The sequence below is a fragment of the Gnatocerus cornutus genome, chromosome 2 (assembly GCF_029298725.1).
Source record: "Gnatocerus cornutus isolate USDA-ARS CGAHR chromosome 2, icGnaCorn1.1, whole genome shotgun sequence".
Taxonomy (NCBI): Eukaryota; Metazoa; Arthropoda; class Insecta; order Coleoptera; family Tenebrionidae; genus Gnatocerus; species Gnatocerus cornutus.
Window position 1 is genome coordinate 9,625,151 of NC_142234.1, and position 20,085 is coordinate 9,645,235.

At 36.7% G+C, this 20,085-nt stretch overlaps 1 protein-coding gene and 1 non-coding gene across 2 annotated transcripts; both read left to right on the forward strand.

Moving 5' to 3' along the window:
• Window positions 1-371: 371 nt before the first annotated feature.
• Ntan1 (N-terminal amidohydrolase 1) lies at window positions 372-18,159 on the forward strand. The gene is made up of 8 exons (XM_088050427.1): window positions 372-555; window positions 8,582-8,615; window positions 13,190-13,383; window positions 13,439-13,504; window positions 16,528-16,710; window positions 17,213-17,421; window positions 17,472-17,633; window positions 17,680-18,159. The coding sequence occupies exons 3-8, from the start codon at window positions 13,197-13,199 to the stop codon at window positions 17,803-17,805; spliced, it is 933 nt and encodes a 310-aa protein (XP_087906553.1). The 5' UTR covers window positions 372-555; window positions 8,582-8,615; window positions 13,190-13,196; the 3' UTR covers window positions 17,806-18,159.
• A 920-nt stretch (window positions 18,160-19,079) lies between these two features.
• TRNAM-CAU (transfer RNA methionine (anticodon CAU)) lies at window positions 19,080-19,151 on the forward strand. The gene has a single exon. It is a non-coding gene; the product is annotated as a tRNA-Met (tRNA).
• The last annotated feature ends 934 nt before the right edge of the window (window positions 19,152-20,085 follow it).

A 20,085-nucleotide genomic window follows, 5' to 3' on the forward strand; every position in this document is an offset into this window, starting at 1 on the left:
CTCTTTTTTTAAATCCTTACTTAATTTTTCATAAATTTCAAATCCAGATTCTTCAGCAGCGCCCAAACTTGGCTGTTATGACCGCTATCCCAACAGCAATTAATCTCTTTCTCGACTTTTTCTTTCCGCGCAAACCACGAAACTCTCCAACAAATGATCACTCTTTTATTAATGAATTAATTCTGATGTGGGTCGTTTCTGGCCACTGGACTTTAAATTAATCCCTCTTTCCCCTTCTTACCCTGCGTGTTGCCGCCACTTCGCCGCCTCCCTAAGCTTGGAGCAACTGTTCACTCGAGCTTCCTCCTCCTAACACCTAGCGAATACCGAAAGCTCTGCCCACGCTCGTTCTGTCAACTGGCTCATTCTCTAGATTCCTCGATAGTTTCCTTTTAGTTGTGTCTTGTCCGTTGTGAGGTTCGGTCGCTCCGCCACCGCAACACAACCTCGAACACGCGTTAGCGCGCAAGAAGTTACCAGAAGACACTCAGTTTATGTTGGGGAAAAAAAGAAAAGATTTGTGTCAGCAACCAAGCAGTAGATTTAGCGTCTGAGGTATTTATAAGTAGATTTAGATTGTGACAATGTATTTTGAAGCTTTTTTCGGAGGTTAACAGGTTAGATCAAATGTAATAACAATTACATGTTATGGTTTATTGTTAGAGAAAAACAAGGGGGAATTATGTCTACGACTTTACATTACCTTATAATGACATCCATATTCAAAAGAAAATTCAATCGATTCATTGAAATGTGTCAAAAGTGACCTTCATAGGTGTAAATACACTGCTTTCTCAACTTTTTCGTCCTTATCGTCATTCTAAAAACCATCTAATAATATAGTTGTCAGGTGTTCTTTTTTTATTGTTTCTGGGTCGAAGTACACAAATTTTATTATCCTTGTTAATATTAAACTGCTGTCTAATGTGAAACCGTTGATTATATCAAGTGAAAGAAAGGTCATAATGTTAAGTTCAATAAATGCAGATTTGTAATCGCTTGTATATTTTAATCCCGGCACTGTGATCGTGCTGGCAGAATATTCCCATTGGTTTAGACCAAGAAAAAAATCTCTTCTTAAATTCGCGAACTTCCTGAGTGAATGAGGATGTTTTAACAATTTTAATGCCTTACAATGCTTGTACATTCATTTCGAGGAGTTAATAATGAAGATAGCTATTATTTTAGCTATTTTCTTGGTGCAGCGCTAATCACGTGCTCTACATCATCCAAGTAAATTGCTGTGATTGTTTAGCTGTAAATTCTCATCAGCAAACAATGTGGTCTTTATATCATTTAAGCAACAAGGTGAAGCATTAAATGTATAGAATTAAGATTATCTTGTGCGGAGATGAAGGGTGGAGTAATAGCCACTTAAAATAACATAAATTTAAAAAAAATCGGCAATTTTTATTTTGTCGAATGCTAAATTCTTGATTTATAATGACAGGTTCTTGGGCGTAATAGTTCCAGTTTGACTAACGACCAAATTCTAGTACGATATTTCAATTTTGTAAATACACTACAGACTCGTTAATCCGGACTAACTAAAACCATCAATTCGGATTATCAAAGAGTTCTGATGACTGAGATAAAACAGCGAAATAAAATAAAATCTAAATTTTAACAACAAATAATTTTGACCTAAATAAACATAACGTGTAGGAAAAGTTCCCAGACCATGTAATTAAGTTAATCTTTCAGTTCTCTGAAGTGAAAAGTGGATTGCTTAATAAATCAAAACTTCGGATTACCGAACAATCTTATCCGGATTACAAAGACATATTTTTTAAAATTGTATGCTTTAACACGACTAATTTTGGGTTCCCACTGTTTTTTTGTGCAGGTTTCCCTCATGTTTATAAGCTCGATTACATTAAAAATGTCTTTCTAGACTTAAATAAATAAACAATCGGTTATTGAACCTAAGCTATAATTTGGAAAATTTATAAGCCACACGTTGTAATAAATTTTAATCAAATGACAAATAAATCAAATACAGCAAAGGATATTTTTGAAGAGCACCAAATTATAAGGTATAGAAAGTCGTATGATCAAAAGAAATTTTGGTTGTGATTATGGACTGTCACTTAATCCTTAGTATTAAAATTATAACCAACCCTTCTCTGATAACCAAACATAATTTCATACCACAAAAAGTGGCGTCTAGACTAATTCGATCTGCCCACGCGTCCAATGGAATTAATGAATGCAAGGCTACACGGTATTGTTCGTTTGAACTGTCATGTTCTTGAATTGTTAATAAGAATGACGGAACATAGCGTTCATTAGAGGGTATCGTAAATATCAGACGGACGTTGTCGTTCGATCGCCAAATTTAAATATTCATATCGAATGACGATAAATGAAGAAGTTTTGACTGATTTTATTGCTTGTCTCGGCAGTGGAATGTTTTTCTAAGCCCACGTAAGAAAATTCCCGAAAAAGGGTGCCACTTCTTTATAACTGTTGCCGAAATTGTTGCTCGGTAGCACTCACGATACATAAGTCGATAAAGTCTCTTGAAAAGGAATTTCGATATCTTCGCGCATCTCGATCTCGGCGCCTCCACCCACAAGATCTCCGTTACTCCAGCACCTACAAGAAAAATCCACTCCAGATTTCCATCGCTTGAATCTCCATATTAACGCCGTGGGAACGGGAATGTAGGTCAAAATTAAAAAATTAAATTAGGAATCACTGATTACACCGCAGCTCTTCCGCAAACAACACCTAATAGTTCTCGTGTGTGGTCCATTGCCAGCACGATCCGATATCTGTCTCAGATTCACCGTCGAATGTTACGCAACAGGTACTAAATTATTTTACACGTTATTTATTTACATAAGTCCGATCCCGGACGTTTTAATAACTGGTCACGATGAATATTAATAAACGAAGATCCGCGGAGAAAAAACCCAGCTGTTTCGGAAGAAGTGTGCGGTACCACCATGGACTGTAAATTATTTTCATGGTTTTTCTTTGCTGGAAGACGTATCGGTTTCTATTAGGAGAGACGTAAATATTGAATTTTTATTGGCGGCAGAGATGTTGCAGCTGGAATTACGATAGGCTTTCTAAATCGTGAGCAACGCTATAAAAAGCAGGGTTTATAAGCACCACAAGGAGCGGTTTTAGGGCCACTGCTGTGAAGTGCATAAAGAAAAAACCTACTCGCGTTATTAGATGATACTATTTACAACCAACATGAACAAATTGTGACTGTATTGTCTATTGTGGTTGTTGTTCCCCTTTTCTTCCTTTTTTTCAGTTGATGCTTTGCTTCTTCTGCTCTTCGTACAACCCTTAGCACCTTTTGGAAAAATTGTTGTCTTTATTTTGTTTTGAAAACTTGCAAAGTTATGAAATTTTATGAGATTTTGCCTTTTTGACGCGATGACAAATGCATTGCCCTCTCCTATCGTTTAGAAGTTGCAGGACAAAAAAACAAGTTTTGTAAAAAATTACAACTTTTTGTTATTTTTTGACGATTTCATAAAAAAATCTTTGCCATTGTTTAAAAAATCATAATTTGTAGACACATTAAATTTTAGAATGACTTCAATGCTAGCGCAGCTTCTTAATGAAGAGTTCTTGGTTTGTTTATAGACAAAAAAATCAGTTGGAAATCTTTGAAAACAGTTGTTCAAAATTTTTTGGGAAGCACAATAAGTAACTTGTATTAAACACAAACACAATAGTTGGCACAAAATGGGGACATGGATGTTACTGAAATTTTATTTTTTGAACTTTTTTTCAGGTAAGCTGGTGGCAGTAAGCGATAAAGATATCAAAAATTAAAAAAAAAAATGTGAGGCGCATAAATTATCAATATTGATAAAAAAATGTTGTCAAATTTATTTATATGTATTATAAAAAAAACAATTTTACCTTTTTTTACCTGTTCAATGATGTACCTATATTATAAAGTTTCTTAATTTCGCAAGTTGTTAAGCAAAACTGACTAAATAAACGGAGTGAACTCAAAAAAAAACTTTTGCACATACTATCGACGACACCGAATTGTGTACGGCAAAATTGTTTAGCGTAATTATGACTTTAAATCATAGGCGCACTTTTAATTGCCATTTATGACAATTGATGACAGTAGATAGTTAAAATCGGCTAAACATTGAACTGTAGTCAAAAAACCAAGAACTATTCCAAAATTTGATGAAAATCGGTCGCTAAGAGTAGTGGCTGCTGATTAGTAAGAGTTGTATAGGTAAAATAAAATGTTTAGAAAAAAATAAAAAAAAACGCCACTGGTCAAAGTCTGATTTACATTATGGAAATTCAGAGAAAAATCCATGGCAACGAAAAAGTCGTTCACATTTCGGTGTCGCCGATAGTACCTTTGAGTCCTGACCTGATGGGACAAAACGGAATTTTACTTTAGAAATGATTTTCCACTTCTCCAGTACATTTTTTTCAATATTTGTTGAGTATTGAGTAATAATAATTGTTAAATCTGCGTTTTTCACCGCTGAATGCTTGGAGCTTTTTCGGCTAAAATTTGATTTATTTAATTTAATAACCAAGTCAGCAAGTGTCTAATTATTATTCATAAAACGAAGCGGATGTTGTACCTACAGCGCCCACGTTCGCATCATCCATATCATTTTTCGAAATTCCGAAATTATTTCATCACTTTTGATAAATCTCATCGCTGTTATCGTTTAATCGCCGCCATTCATCTCAAAAACCTATTTCGAATATAGAATCGAAATACCGAAATATTTATCAACAACGTCGACACTTAATTTGTAGCCGTTGTAAAACAAGCCACAAACGACGGACTTAAAAACGAAAGCCACCGTCCTAGGTTTATTTATGAGTTTTGAGCGATTCCACCGATTTTTTCCTATCTAGTTAAGAGACAAGACGGATTGCCTTCACGATTTCTCTCGATTTTCCTAATGTGCAAGCATGATATACGGCGGTACCAACATGTGAACGGACCCACACTTGACACGTAATTATAACTGATTTATAATCGACAGCTAATCGTTTCGGTCAAAAACCCGGAGTTTTTCGAAAAGACGACACCATTGTGAGCTGATGGCGGTGTCGTGTCTGTCTGCCCATTTCACCTCCGTTATGTTATGGAAATAATAAATTGTACTGTCCCAGAGCACCATTATTCTCCTATTATACCATAACAATGCCCAGTTGATACAGATCGTGGCCTAGGTAATGATACACGGACAGCATTTCCGTCATCGAAAGCCCAAATGTTAAAATCCTTTTCCTAGGAAAATACTAAACAGGATAGTCCATGTTCCCTGCGTGACGCCACGTTGCTATATTCTTCAGTTTTTTTTCAAAGCAATTATCCGCCTGCTCCGTAATTAACTTGCCAGGTCAAAACAGGAAATCTCTCGTAGTTGTCACATTTTCCGGCGTTCCACAGCACGTGACCATTGTTCTTACAGCTCAATTCTCGTATGATTGAGTGCGGCCGTCAATCAAATCGCCGTTTTTAAAAGATCGAGAACAAGTGTAGTTGTACGCGTCGGGTATTAAAAACAAGAATGCATCATAATGGCTGCGTCGATGAACTGGATGTAGAGGGGAAAAAATTAAGATGAAGGAAATTGGTTCTGAGATCGTCTTCTCGAGCAACATGGTTTTTATGTTTTGATTTTATGTTGCCTTTGTTAACTTTTATAATTGGTTAAAAATAAGTTGAGGATGTAACGGGTGCGAAAAGATAAAAGACGAAGAATATTGTTTCAAATTAAGGCCAAAATTTAGCTCCTAAAAATAGATCGTATTATACTATCGAATTGTTCTAAACACTTATTAGAAAACTTGGTTTCCATGAAAAAGCGATACAATCTGAAGGGAAACAGTAAGAAAATAAAGGATAAGCTAGAAAATAATTTTTGTAAGCTTTGAAATGACCTCGTTTTACTAGAATTTAGATTTTTTTAATAATGAAGAATAACGCAAAATCGATGAAAGCCCAAAACCGAAAATCTGAATTATTAACGATACATTTAATTAATTATTATCTAAATCACTTCAAAACCGGTTGCTTAAAAGGATCTTGGTCCAAAACAAAAAAGAAATGTCACCAATCTAACTCCAATTCCACCATAAATCACATTTTTTAGGAATTTATCGATATGTTTACTTAAGTGTTCATTTCATTAAGCACACCGTAAAAGCCACTAATAACAAATATAAATAAAAAACGGTGGATCCATAAATTATAATGACACGTTTTTTATGCGTCTTCTGTTTAGAATTTTCCTTCGTGCTTTTAATTGCATGCTCCATGGAATGTAATGAAGTCTTTAAGCAACGTGTTGATGGTTAGAACTGCGGAACCGCCTTGTTCTTCGCTCGTTCTCTAGCAACATTGTTATATTTCAGCGGTCGTACAGGATCGAACTGTGCAATTTCATGCTGTTTGCACCTCGTGTGAACTTGAACAGCTCATCTCGATTTGAAAATAAACGGTGAGTTCACAGGAGTTTTGCCAGAAATCACTGTTAGAAATCATGTTGACGCCACTTTTTCATTTCGCACATGCGGTTCCAATAAGCATATATCATACCCAATAATTTGTACTTAAATCACAAGTTTCACGTTTCCTCGTCGTTTTACCATATAATGCGGCAACACCATAAAAGACCCCGAGACTCAATTTAATTACAGCTTAGAAACGCTTCGATGATTTTCGTAAATACTATCGGCTTTATTTATTACAAGAGAAGAATCCCAATGACAGACGCATAAACAAATCAATGAACTCGCCTTTGTCAACACGGTTTTCCAATTACGATAGTGAATGGAGCGATAGGAGGTGATTTTTTCACATGGGAGATCGGTCTGATCGAGCGGGCTGACACAACCCGGAAAAATCCGGCGTTGGCTTCCTGGCGATGTTTATATCAAGGTTTTGTCTTTTTTCTGAATTAGACAAGAGCTTAACATAGAGTCCTGTGGAACGCAACCAAAGAAATGGTTTAAGAATTGAACTAGGACAGTTAACAAAGTGACAATGGTTTGATCTGCAGATAGATCTAGCTCGCACGTGCGTCATGGCTTTAATTCAGCCATACGTGGATGTAGGTTCACAATCAATCAATCAAACGTATTTACATCCTCCACCCAAATCGAATATTTTGATCGTCGATAGCGATCAGTTAACCGTTATCTGCGACCTAATCAAATTTATTCACTGCATGCTTTCCGCTTATTATTTTTCGTTGTCGTTCTGACAGCTACAGCTCCAAATCCCACAACACCATTCCATCCATCTCTCGCTACAAGTTGTACATCCACGAACATGTTGTCAGTGTTACTCAATATGCGCATATCTACACTCTCAAAGGCGAGAGGTGTGAACAATATCCATTAGTTTGAAAGAGGCAACGTCATGTACATTTCGTAGCTACGTTTCGACTTTATCGATATAATTGATGATGAGACGATCAACGCAAGACGCTTCCTTGTGGTGTTCCTGTCAAAACAGTCATTGTACAATCACACGTAGAACGAATTAAGACAGATGAGATTTTTCGCACGACCAAGGCGATTCCATAGGACTCGGATCCGGCAGCAGCGCTGAAACTGGAAGTGGAGGCTGAAAAAAGCGACTTGTTGCTTCAGAACGTTACATGTGTCAAGGCGGCTAACAGGTGGGTTGTCGTCGATGCCGCCTGCGATATATCTGTCATACTTGGCAATTTGCCAGCGCCGACTGGATTTATATCGTTGTCTCATTTTTTCGCAGTGGCGTCCGAAACACGGTAATTAGAGACGGGGCGATTAATTTTGCCATTAAATCGATAACATCTAACGTAAAATAAATATCGGAATTTACACGATCGTTTTTGGACTTTTTTTGATCCTTTGATTTGATTCGGGGAATCCGCCGTAATTACGACAAAACTTGAGAGGACTCAGATCTGGTGACCTGAGAGGTCGTTAACGTTAGACTACCTAGTATACGAATCGTTTTTTTCACCGCAGCATGATGGCTATACTACGCGTTTTTTATTCAAATTAGGACGCCGCTAGAGCAGTTTATTAATTTGTAACTTTCCGAAGCGGAATTCTTGCAGAATCTTCGAGGCCACTGTGTCTTCAAAGGAACAAAACATTTTGGAAATAGGTGTCTGTAACTTTTTATTGTCTTTACGGAGAGTGAAACTCGAACACAACCGCGTTTGTCTGACAATGACTGGTCGATCTAAAGATTCCCACTAATTACCGCCTCCTCTACAAATCTCTCATTGAAATCTGATGGATTATCAACACTCGACACCGCAGAGATCATTTTTCCTCCACCAACAAAGACACCCGTGGATGACGGCGAAGTACAATAAGTGAACGTCTCGTGATCGTGGGCGACCTGAATTTTTCGCCCCGTTCTGCATCGCCCATGAAAAGTCCATAATGGTTATATTGTGATCGCACTTAATGGACCTCTAAATTAAATCCAACTTTCCAACGGCACGAAACAATCAAAATTAGATTTATCGGGCTAGCTTATCGCGATCTGGATAGACAAGATCACGACTGATCGCATTTTTTTTTCCATATAATTTAAGATTTTTTGTTGCAGGATCGATGCCAAGGGGGCTCGGGACGCGTTGAAGGTAAGTTCAGACAAAATTGCTATTTGCATATTTATGAGTAGTTGTGGCGCCACTGGCACGCGTAATGGCGATTGTGGAAATCAATTGGACGTAATCAGGCGAGTAAGCGGGCTTAATTGGACACGTCAAGTTTACATGACGAGATGCTGGAATGATTGAGTAGAGTTTTATATGTTTTAGTATATTTTAGAAACATATCAAAAGTTGGATCCTAAATTAAAAATAAGCTGTTTGGAATCGCTGGTAAAACCGAAAGGTTATCAAGTTTGAACTCTACATTGCAGTGCATGGATTTAATTCATACTATCAAGGATTAATAATGTCATTGTTTTAATTAACGTTATTGTCTTAACTCGGGTAAACTTTATGTAAGTCAGAAAGTTGAAGAATGCTTGGATTGCTTGGACAGCAATTTTATTATTATCACCGTTATTTTTGTTAATTTCAATTCTGTCAAAAAGCACCTGTAAAGAAGCGTCCGAAGAGTACCCAAAAATTGTAAAAAATTCTTTTCATATTTTGGTGGGGATATCCGATCTTAAAAGTCGGTTCTTTTGCTCCATTTATGAAGAATTGTCTGGAAGAATGTTCTGGAGAATGAAGGAAGTTATTCTGGATAAGGTGCTAAATTTATGGTTTTATAAAATACCTATTTATGGTGTAAGTGAATAAAGATGAAAATCTTAGAGATAATGTTTTTGAGTAAATAATATTTGCTTGTTCACGTGAATCGTACAATTTTTTTCTCAATTTCATAGGATTAGAAAAAAAAGACTATACTTTTTTATGGACTAGTTTTGATTTTGCTGGCAATAAATTGGCAAACTGCAGAATTTGCGTGAAGTGTCTCGAATGGTCACGAATTTTACAAACAAGCCATCCATAGCAACGAAAATTTCAATAGTAGTGCGAATTTTAATTTTTTATTTCTTTATTCGCAGTGTGAAAGTGTTGATATCAATAATTTTTTTTTATTAAAGTATTGTTTTAATAATGAGATACTATACAAAATGAGCATTTTATTAGGACGAATTTCAATGATCATTTTCTTGTAATCGAAAAGAAATTTTTTATAATTTTTTTTCTTATTTCGATCGCTTGTTCTCACGTGCTGAAGAGGCACTTTGTCTTTTTTGACATTCTATCGCTTGAACTAGATTGAATACATCCCAATAAAGGACGCACACCCAGAACGATACATGGATTTTATATTGTCCACAATTCGTTAGCGTAGATTTTAGAAATCTCGCCAAGAAAATTGTTTTTAGACGTGGTTTATCTCTATTTTTCCAAGAAAGCAATTAATAACGTAACTTCTTGCTTTCTCCGCATTTTCTCTTCATCCATCGGTGCAATATTTTTGTTCATACACAAATAAATTTAATCTCAGACTACTTAAAAACAGTTTATTAGTCGAAAATATCACAAATCTAAATTTCACAGAAAGATACGTAACAATTTTCCCATAATCTCTCAATGACGACATCCAATTATTGCTTTCAATTAACGAAAGTAAATCCGTTTTGAATCATAATCGAAACGAATTTACGAATAAAGAACGATCATTATAGTGAAACTTGCACGAAAGCCATTTCGTACGGTTTCTTCCTACCGTCGAAAGTGAATTTCTTCATCGAAGACGTTCAATAGCGGGATTGTTTCGCTAAGTAGAATGAGGAAAAATTCAAAGATATCGTTCGAAAACATATTTATGCTGTGATAAGAGTATCTTGGTCGTTTTATTGGCTGGTGATAAGCAGACGACAGGGTTTATCGTAGCAGTCGGTGTAGTGGCATCAAGTGAGTATTTTTGTTCTTAGATTTTTTTTATTTTTGGGGAAAAGTTTGATTGTTTCACTGTGGCGCCTCGACGCCGCGAATTCCGCTTCTTTTATTGTCTGCTTTTTAAGTGTTTTCATAATAGAGTCATACGAAGATGATTGATTGCGTCCGTCGAATAACAACGTCCCGAAATCCAACACTAAATCACCGACTCCTGGGCTCGGTGTGCGCCGCAAGGTTGAGGTTAATATTCACTCCGACCACATCAATTTGACAGAATTAAAATATAACCGTCATTTGTAAAGTGCTAGAAATTTGATAGCCTCGTTTTAAATGGACATGTGAGAAATTAGTATTCTTGCCGGACGATGATGCTCCTTTGTGTCGAGATCTCGTTCTAAATGTCCGAGAATATTGTTTTACAGTTAGGATGTAATTAATTTTTGTGGGGGCGGCTTCAGGCGGTCACGGAACATCATAATAATTTACAGAAATGATTTTTTTCAGTTCGGTGTGCGCCTCATCGACCAGATCTAGCCCCTGTTGTTTTTTTCTAGGCGTCTTCTTTTACGGCCACCGTAAATCAACCGTTTGCTTCTACGTCATTAATAATTGCAGCAACAATGAACGATCTCCTCCGTTCATATAAAGTGTCCCTTTAGAAAAACATTATGGACGTCCATAAATAAATCGCAGCTTATAAAACATGTACGCGCACTCATACAACATGGTGTGTGCGAGTATGAAATTCTCCCACCCACGTCGTAATAGAACCCATCTACCATAAAACTCGCATGCCACAATTACTCGCAGTTAGTGATAATATATAAGGCCGGGAACATAACTTTTAACGGACACCATTGATGGGATGAGGCGGCGCATTTTTCCAGACGGCGCCCTTGGACTTGGAAGTTGGATGCTTGATACTCGGCTTCCAAATTTTTCTTGATCAAATGAAACTCTGAATTTACTAAAAATTATCACATTTTAGGACTTCCGACATTTTGATTACAATGAACATTATCAGCTGCTTACATTTTTTACTATTTGAATCAAAAAAAAATTTCAAAAAGAAGTGGCGAATTTTAGAACAGTTAAAAAAAACGGAGAGATATCAAAATCATCTTTCTGGGGAAAAGTTTTACTACCTAATGGGTACTTAATAAGTGTGAAAATTGCACTGGCATAAGCTTCTACTGTATGTCACCATCTGCCGTTTGTGTCAATAGACTCCTCGTCTGCGAACGTGTTAACTCTCGTAAATTACACACTTGCTTAATTTGCACGCTGATGTAATGTCTTAATCTTAACTTATTTCCTGTCGTTTGCGATGAAGAAGCACCAATTAATTGTCGCATAACCCAAGTAAAACAACAAGCACGAGGTCAATGCAGATCCGCACCAACTGATTTAAGACGAAAATTCTAATCTTTGTCAAACGCCCCCCAAGAGATTTACGTTGAGTAATTACCTCCTGTAACTTTGCTAAATGTAACCAATGATTTACCAGATTTTTGTTCGGATTTCAAAGTTTCATCATTTCCCGGCGACGCCAACCTCTCCGCTATAAATCTCCTCTTATGATTAATTCCAATCGGGAAATAACAAAATACTATATCGTACAGGTTTCTCCATAGATGACGGCGCACTTGCACACAACAATTTGTCTCTGGGAATTTATAATGCCTCTGGTCGGACGTTTTGTTGCATTGAAAACGATAAATCGCCGACCTGGTGCACACGCGGCGACCCGCTCCGTCATTTTTCTACCAAGAGAAAAACTCACCTCGCCAAAGACGAGACATCCTCGCGGACACTCCATTCATCAAGTACCGATGGTTCTTGGTTCGGATAAATTAACATCGGTGTGATTTATCGCGGGGTTGCTTGCGAAATTTCATTTCTGCCGTTTTATAGCTCATCAGCGCGAAGCGAACGGTGATTTATCGACGACGTGTTACGGGGGCTCCATGCAACAGGTGGGCGGGGGTGGAAAAAGTCGATTTTTGGGGGCGGCGCAACATCTGCTATGATATCTTACCAAAAAAATTATAATATGACAAGTGGGGCTTGAAACTAGTTATGTAAGAAGTGGTGTCAAATCGGTCTCACTGTTGCATTTCATAAATTAAAAAAAAACCTCCAACCGAGGAGGAAAAATAGAACATGGAACTGGAGGATCAGAACACAACTCATCGTAATGAAGCCATTAATTAACGCACCGCATCCAATTAGTATCTGTTGCTCGCTTTGAATAGAAAAATATTTCAGTTTAAATACCGAGGCGCCGGTTCATATGACGAAATTCTCCGGGCTCCGGGTTGTGTTGCAGTCAAACCATCGACCAGATTACTTCTTGAAGTTTACTTAAGTCTTGTAGATTTTTGAGAAAACACTATTGAAAACCAGCTTTTGCCTCACTCTGAAGGGCGCAAGAACGACTCTAATAAAATTAAATCATATAGATAATAAAATAAGTAAAATATTTACTTAAAGATTGCAACAGCCAATCGATAACTGCAACTGCTGACATGTTACTCAAACCACAAGCATAATTTGCTTTAATTTTCATAGCAGCCTTCAAAATACAAGATCATCAATCAATACATGTTTATCAGAGAACAAAATGCCATTTATTAAAGCCAAGGAAGAGTAATTACCAGCAGTCGCAGGAGTACAAAATATCACGTTATTGCAAAAACACACGAAATTAAGATGCAATTTCATCAATCTTGAAGATCACTGGAACACTTCCGCCGTCAAGTGAACGTTTTCTGAGTCACATCTTTTAGTTGCAGGATGGTGTTGGTGTTGAACGGAGTCTTGCAGGAAGAATGCCCGCCGGACACCCGATCTCTTTATCATGCTCATCCCGTGTATCGGGAGACTGCGGCTCAATTACTGGCCATCCCTAATAAGGTCATCGGCCCTGTTGGGCTTCTTTACGTCCAACAGCGAGAATTAGCCGCCACAGTTCCACATGACAGTAAGTAGACATAAATAAACTCAGCGTTCATAATTTTAATTAATTTTTTTTTTAGAAAATGTGAGCATTCTCGGTTCGGACGACGTAACGACATGTCTCATTGTCGTCGTACGACATTCAGGTAAGCATCCGTGTACATCTAGCTTAAGCCAAAAATCCATCAGTACTTCATTCCCGTCATAACTAAAGTAGTTCCTGTCAAGAAACAAAAAGCGAAACAATAAAAACATTAAGGTTAACAAGGCTATAACAAAGGAGATTAATTATCACGACGTTATAATGGTTCAAAATGAATGTCTATTCATATTACGATCCCGGTTTAGTTCCCATACATTCTGCATAAATTGCATAAGTGTTTATTCGTCTAATTAATTGAATGTGTCTGATATTATAGACAATTAACTTTTAATTTAAAGCCAATAAAATAGCTTCATTCTTCACTAACCAATCATACCACCTTCATAAAAGTTTCCGGAAATTTTCGATGAGGTTTAAGTGAGTTTGAAACTATTTTTACGATGCGAATTTTATTAAAGATGATATGTGAAGGATTGTCGCTGTTAAAATTATATTTGGAATTAAACGGAATTAAATTAGCGGTTTATGGCAGTGGCGTGAGTAGTTTTATGTTTGGGTATCGTTAAACGGTTTGTATAAAGTTGACCGCTCTGTATTATAAATTGTAAAAATGACCTATTAATCTGCATTTCTGCTTAATCTTTTCTTACTTATCAATGAAATTGTTTACCAAAAACTGAACATGATTAGTGATTACAATTTCTTATTATTCTCCAATGAAGCAACTCTTGTTAAAATCATTCATATTAACTGTGGTCGCGTAAAGCACTAATATCTTGCACTTGGAATCAGATTCTGTTATCTAATACGTCGCTATAAAAATTAAGGAGCGGCTGTACGGCACTTGGACATGTGATAACCACAATTTATGATTTTATGAGACATCCATTATTTTCGACACGAGCGTTTATTAAAAACGGCAGGAACATTATCCGTACAGTTACTTATTATTATGGAAGGCGTGGAATTTTAATAAGACCGTATAAAATCGTAAATTTTGCCGACATTCTTGATAAAAACCCAAACATAATGAATTTATGATTGTAAATACAGCAAAAAATCATTCCCAACTTGCACTTTCATAACCGGATCCGGTTCGTTCACTTTCTATGGACGAAAATGCATAATGCATTACTGTAATAACGTCAATTTCGACCCACCACAATACAACACCGAACACTAAATCAAGCCGTTAATTTACGATGTTACAACACCTGTGATAAAAGCTTGAATTTTAAAGCAGGCAAACGGGAGTTTATATCGCGCGTACTGGTCACATTGTAGCCACTAACTCGCTTTCCCATTTTTTTCCATCGATTCACATTATCCAATCGCGCCGCAAATTATACGTTGTGTTGTTTTTTCATCGACGGCTAATTAATGGCCGCAAAGACAAAACGAATTATTAATGGCCACTTGAAATTAAAAATAAATCGATACTTTTTAATTTAATTTCCGTTGCATTTTCACGCACAATTCTCTATCTTTGAGTAAAATAATTAGTGTGCGATCGTGGTCATCGTTGTTTTTTTTCTTCGTCGCTGTTGAAGCGGGGCGGCGTGAAAAAGGTCTACAAGTACTAATTTCACGAAGCGTGGCCTGCAATTATACGTGTAAACCGCACATTATGATCTGAGACTCGTTCTTTCTTTTTATCGAAGCAACATCTCGCACTTGCTCGTGTACGTGGAACGAGCGCTGAAGAATTATGAAGATGCTTGACATATTTCTGCGTTTAATTGCGGAGGAAAATGGGAAAATATGATGACTCGGGGGAGTTTAACGAAGGGAATTAAAACGAAGTGCAAACATAATGCTTGCAGAAAGGAAGGCGTTAAAATAAGTACTATAATGAATTGAGTTGAGATATGCGTATTGTTTTAATTTTTGAAATACTGAACTGAAACACGAAGCACGGTCATTAGAATGGAAGCGTTTATTCCCATCAGCATTGCTTGAAATGAAATCATTTGAATTATAAATGAATTCATTTGCGTAGTAAATTGTTATGTGATCTTAAAAATTATACAGATATCAGAATGAAGTAACTTTTTCTTAATCGTCGTGATTTTTGAACTTTTAATCTGAATGTAAAACCTTTTTATTTTCAAAATATCTTTTAATACATGCTATCTTTCCGCTATCTCTCATTCAAGACCCCCTCATATTCAATCAAACGTAAACACATAACAAATAGCATTTTAATATCGACAGCTCTTCAGCGACAATGACTTATGATCACAGAATCGATCAAACTAAAAAGCACCGTTTTCCATTGGAATTATTTTCGTCGTTAATTGCAGCTCTGGTGATTTATGAACGTCGATGTTCTTTCAATACGAAGAAGCGTTTAGAAATTCGGAAAACCGTCGTAAATCTCCTCCTCGTCTACTTTGATAGATATCGTAAATTTTTGACGGGATTTATGACAAGAATCTTTAACGGGACGCGGTTTTTCTCCAACTTTACGGCGCCGACGTTCACCTGGATTTTTCCCGGAAAATGTGTCAAGAGTCGCTGGTGACCTTTTGATTGATACAACGTTTGCCACAGGGGTCTTCTCTCGGACCGATGTTGTTCCGTTGCGTCATATATCCTTCTTAACGCGTTAAAAACGCGACGATTAATCAAATTCGCGGAGTAAATCTTACCGATATTTCAGCATTACAATGAAATTCAAGTATTGAGAGGGGAAATTACGGCCGCCATAAGATTTGCTTAAGTCGTTTTTTCACTTAACGGCGATATTTCACGGAGGCCAACCGTTTAAAGTCCTACAAATCTCGGGTGCTGCCGAGTTGTGTTGGTCATTTTAACGAGCGGTTTTAATGATAAACGGCACTGTAAAATAACAATAAGCTGCACGAAAGCACCTAAATCATAATTACGGAAAGGTGGAATGGGATTCTGGTCGCATGGACGGTGGACGGGCTGGGGGCCAAATGGAAAATAATCCCGCTGAGCATTAGGTTTATTATACCACTGCGGTAAAAGAACTTCCAAAAGCCCAGACGATGTCTTTCAAATTAAATTAGTAATTTTCTAATGTATTATAACGCTTTTTAGGTTCTGGCGCCGTGGCGCTGGCGCACCTCGACGGCTCCGGCACCGACGAAGCGGTGTGCACGATGGTCCAGCGCGTCCAAGAACTAGCTTTGGGTTATCCCGAAGGACGCATCGAGCTGCAATTGATCGGCGGTTTCACCGACCCGAGGCATTATTCCGAAGAACTGTTTTACAACGTCATGAGTAAGTACGAATTGGGAGAGTTAATTGGACGGTCGTAAAATAAATTCTTCGAGGGATTATTCACGATATCTGCAGATGCTTTGTACTCGTGAAAATTAGTTTCCAGTCTAGACTTTGGATTTATGCGTTTCGGACTGAAACGAGCGATTAAAAGGAATAGAGAGGAGATAACGAAGCGGCTATCTCTGTGTTCTGCGCGAAGAGATTTTTTCTTTCGAATCCACGACGAAAAATCATAAATCGTCCGTTCATATGAGGCGTTATCTCAAGATAATTCGTAATAAATCACGATTACGATGTCAACAAATAGAAACATAAATTCATTATTATTAAATGATGGCCGTCGGAAATGTTTGTTGAGTTGCTGAGATGGCGTGATTTTTTTGGAGTTTCACAATGCAGAGTACAGTAAAACTTTGATAATGGGGACAAAGACCAACCAATATAAAATTTGACGTTTTTTTTTTAATTTGCAATTAACGTTCTCTACTGTTTGTTCTAGCGTCATTCCACAAACACCCAGTAGAAATAGACTTAACTCTGGCCTGCGTAGGCGAACTGAATACTGCAATAAGAGGCGGCATCCACTGGCCCATTATTTACGGAATAGGAGTTAACACAAAAACCGGGGAAATATTTCCAGCTACATTTCCAGATAAAGGTCCGGATCAACCTTTAAGATGTTCCAGATATCTAACAGGTGTATCACAGGTAAACCCTTCGACTATTATCAACAGTCTTTTTTCAAATATTTTTTGCAGGTGCTAGATATCTACGACTGCAGCTTAGGTCTCCTTAGAATCGGTCCCTTTAACTACGAACCTCTGCGTGGCGTAGATTTGTGGCTCGAGCAAAGTGATGACTTCATCTTACAGCATTTGTCAACATCGCCAGATGTGGAGCCTCCGCATTTCGTGATGCAGGTTTGTTTTTACAATTTTAAGTCGTTTTTGTTGATTGTTTTTCTAGGTTCGGGCTACTCTGAAGTACATACAAGACAACCAGTTCCCCGCTGTGACCGTCTTTAGGGATAACCGCCCTCACTACTTTCGAAGAGACGAACATTCTGGAATCTGGACGCCAGTGAGATACTGAAGACGCGAGAAGAGTTGTTTCTAGATATATTTTTACAAATTAACACAGTTCTATTTTAATGTCTTAAGATTATATACACTGAACTTAAGAGTTGGAGTTTTTGTAAATACTTAGAGGAATCTATGAGCATTTTTTGACGTGTTGAATCTTTTTTTTTTTGCTTTCTAGTTAATGTTTATGGATATATTTTGTGATTGATTTATCGACATTTTGTTACTATGCTGTAATTGTTAGTTTTACTGCCAGTGGATACATTGTCTAGGTTGAGATAATTTTTGTTGAAACTAAGACATTACTTTATTTAAGTTTGTTAATTGGGTTGTTGAATAATAAATACTTATTGCTATTGCTTAACCTACTTTCTTTGATTTCTTCAGCTCATTTACATCGATTTTATGCACTTGGAAGTGTTGAAAGGCAATTTGCATTGAGTACATTATGGATGAAGAGCGATCGTAAACTGGATATGGGGAAAGTGGTTTCCACAAAATGAATGCATAAACCTAAGATTTTTTATAACGACATGCCGATTATATGTAGAAACGTAGTTTTTACAAACAATATTAAACATTCTTATGCATTTGGTAAATTTTTTGCGTATGAAAATTTATTATTGGGCAATCGAGATTGACAGCAACTTTCTTTTTTTACAAATTTAGAAGATTTTATTTGAATAATGAATAATGAGTTTTTTTGATTTATGTTTATATTATGTTTATAATTATTGCAGATGTTAGTTTACATTTCCTTTTAACTTTATGATATACATACTATTTTTAATAAAAGCAAGAACCTAATAAATATAAAACACATTTTAACACCTTGCAAAAATATAGAAAAATTATAATTAATGCTTTTACATGTAGAAAATTTTAAATTTGGATTCAGGAGGCAAGAAACATATATATTTGTTATTTGGCCGAAAAGTGGCTTTGCTGTTTTGCTACGCTTACTGCAATTTAATTGCTCAACAAAAAGTACCACTTTTCTGCCGTGTGACAAAATCTATAATCTACAGGAATCTGTTAAAGTTTTATGTGGTAGTACTAGATGGCGCTCGCGTCATTTTTTAGAAAGTTCTCGCGTCATTTTTTAGAAAATTGCCTGGTTTAATATTTTTTACTTGCATTACTTGCGCAGTTGCTTCAGAATATTGAATGTTTGAAATTTAATTGCCTTAGTTAATAAATTTACATAAAAAGAAAATAATAAAATATTGTACACTGACGCTGACATGTATTTAATAAATATGTGCATTTACTACAACGACAACAAGCAGAGTGGCGCAGTGGAAGCGTGCTGGGCCCATAACCCAGAGGTCCGTGGATCGAAACCACGCTCTGCTAACTTTTTTTTTTCGTCACATCAATAATTACATCTCATCCAATTCCTAAATGTCATTAAAGCGAAATTAATTAAACGAACTTCATTATAATTCTTTAATCTCAGCAAAGTGGAATTGCGAACGTAATTTATGGCTTGAAAATCGTTTTAAATGAAAGAATTCTGTCAACACCAGAAAATTTTAATTTATTTCCCATTGAGTTGCGAAGTCACGTTTGCGCCATTTTATCACTTAATCGCGACCCTTTTAGTGCTTTCTTACTTTTTCTTCCATTTCGCAGCACCTTCGATGCGCGCTTTCCTCGAAGAAAATATTTTCCGTGACTGTTAATTACGATTTATGGTTTTAAAGCAGGAAATAACAGGAAGCAGCGTTGCCTGCTCCAATTCATGCAAAAAAATATCACAAATTTTCAAAACCAGATGGTAATTTCGATTTTTTCCTTTCCATTAATTTCTTCGTGAACAATATTCTCAGTGTGCATTTACTGCATCGTCCGTTTTAATTAAGCCTTTTTACACCGAAAGCCATTAAACACCACCAAAAAAAATTTCAGATAATTAAGCTCTCGTGGCGAATCTCGTTGTTCGCGTGTCAGGAAATGTCCGACAATGTCGGGATTAATTTGTTTTTCTTATTTTCGCGCCCGTGTCCGGATTACTCCGGATAACAAACCGGAAAGAACTTATCAAAACTTTGTTTATCTGAACTGCAGGAAATTGTGTGCGTCTTCGGAAGCTCCAACTTTCCGTAATTTGAATTAAATTGGGATTTGGGGAAATTTAAATGAAGTTGAAAACATTACGAACTTTGAAAAGGTGATTTAATTATGTAACTGGGGCTGCTTCGCTCTTTGATGAGCAATTATGCGTTTTTGGTTTCATTACACTAATTTATTTCACCTGTTTGGGGATTTACAAAAAGGCTTTGAAGAG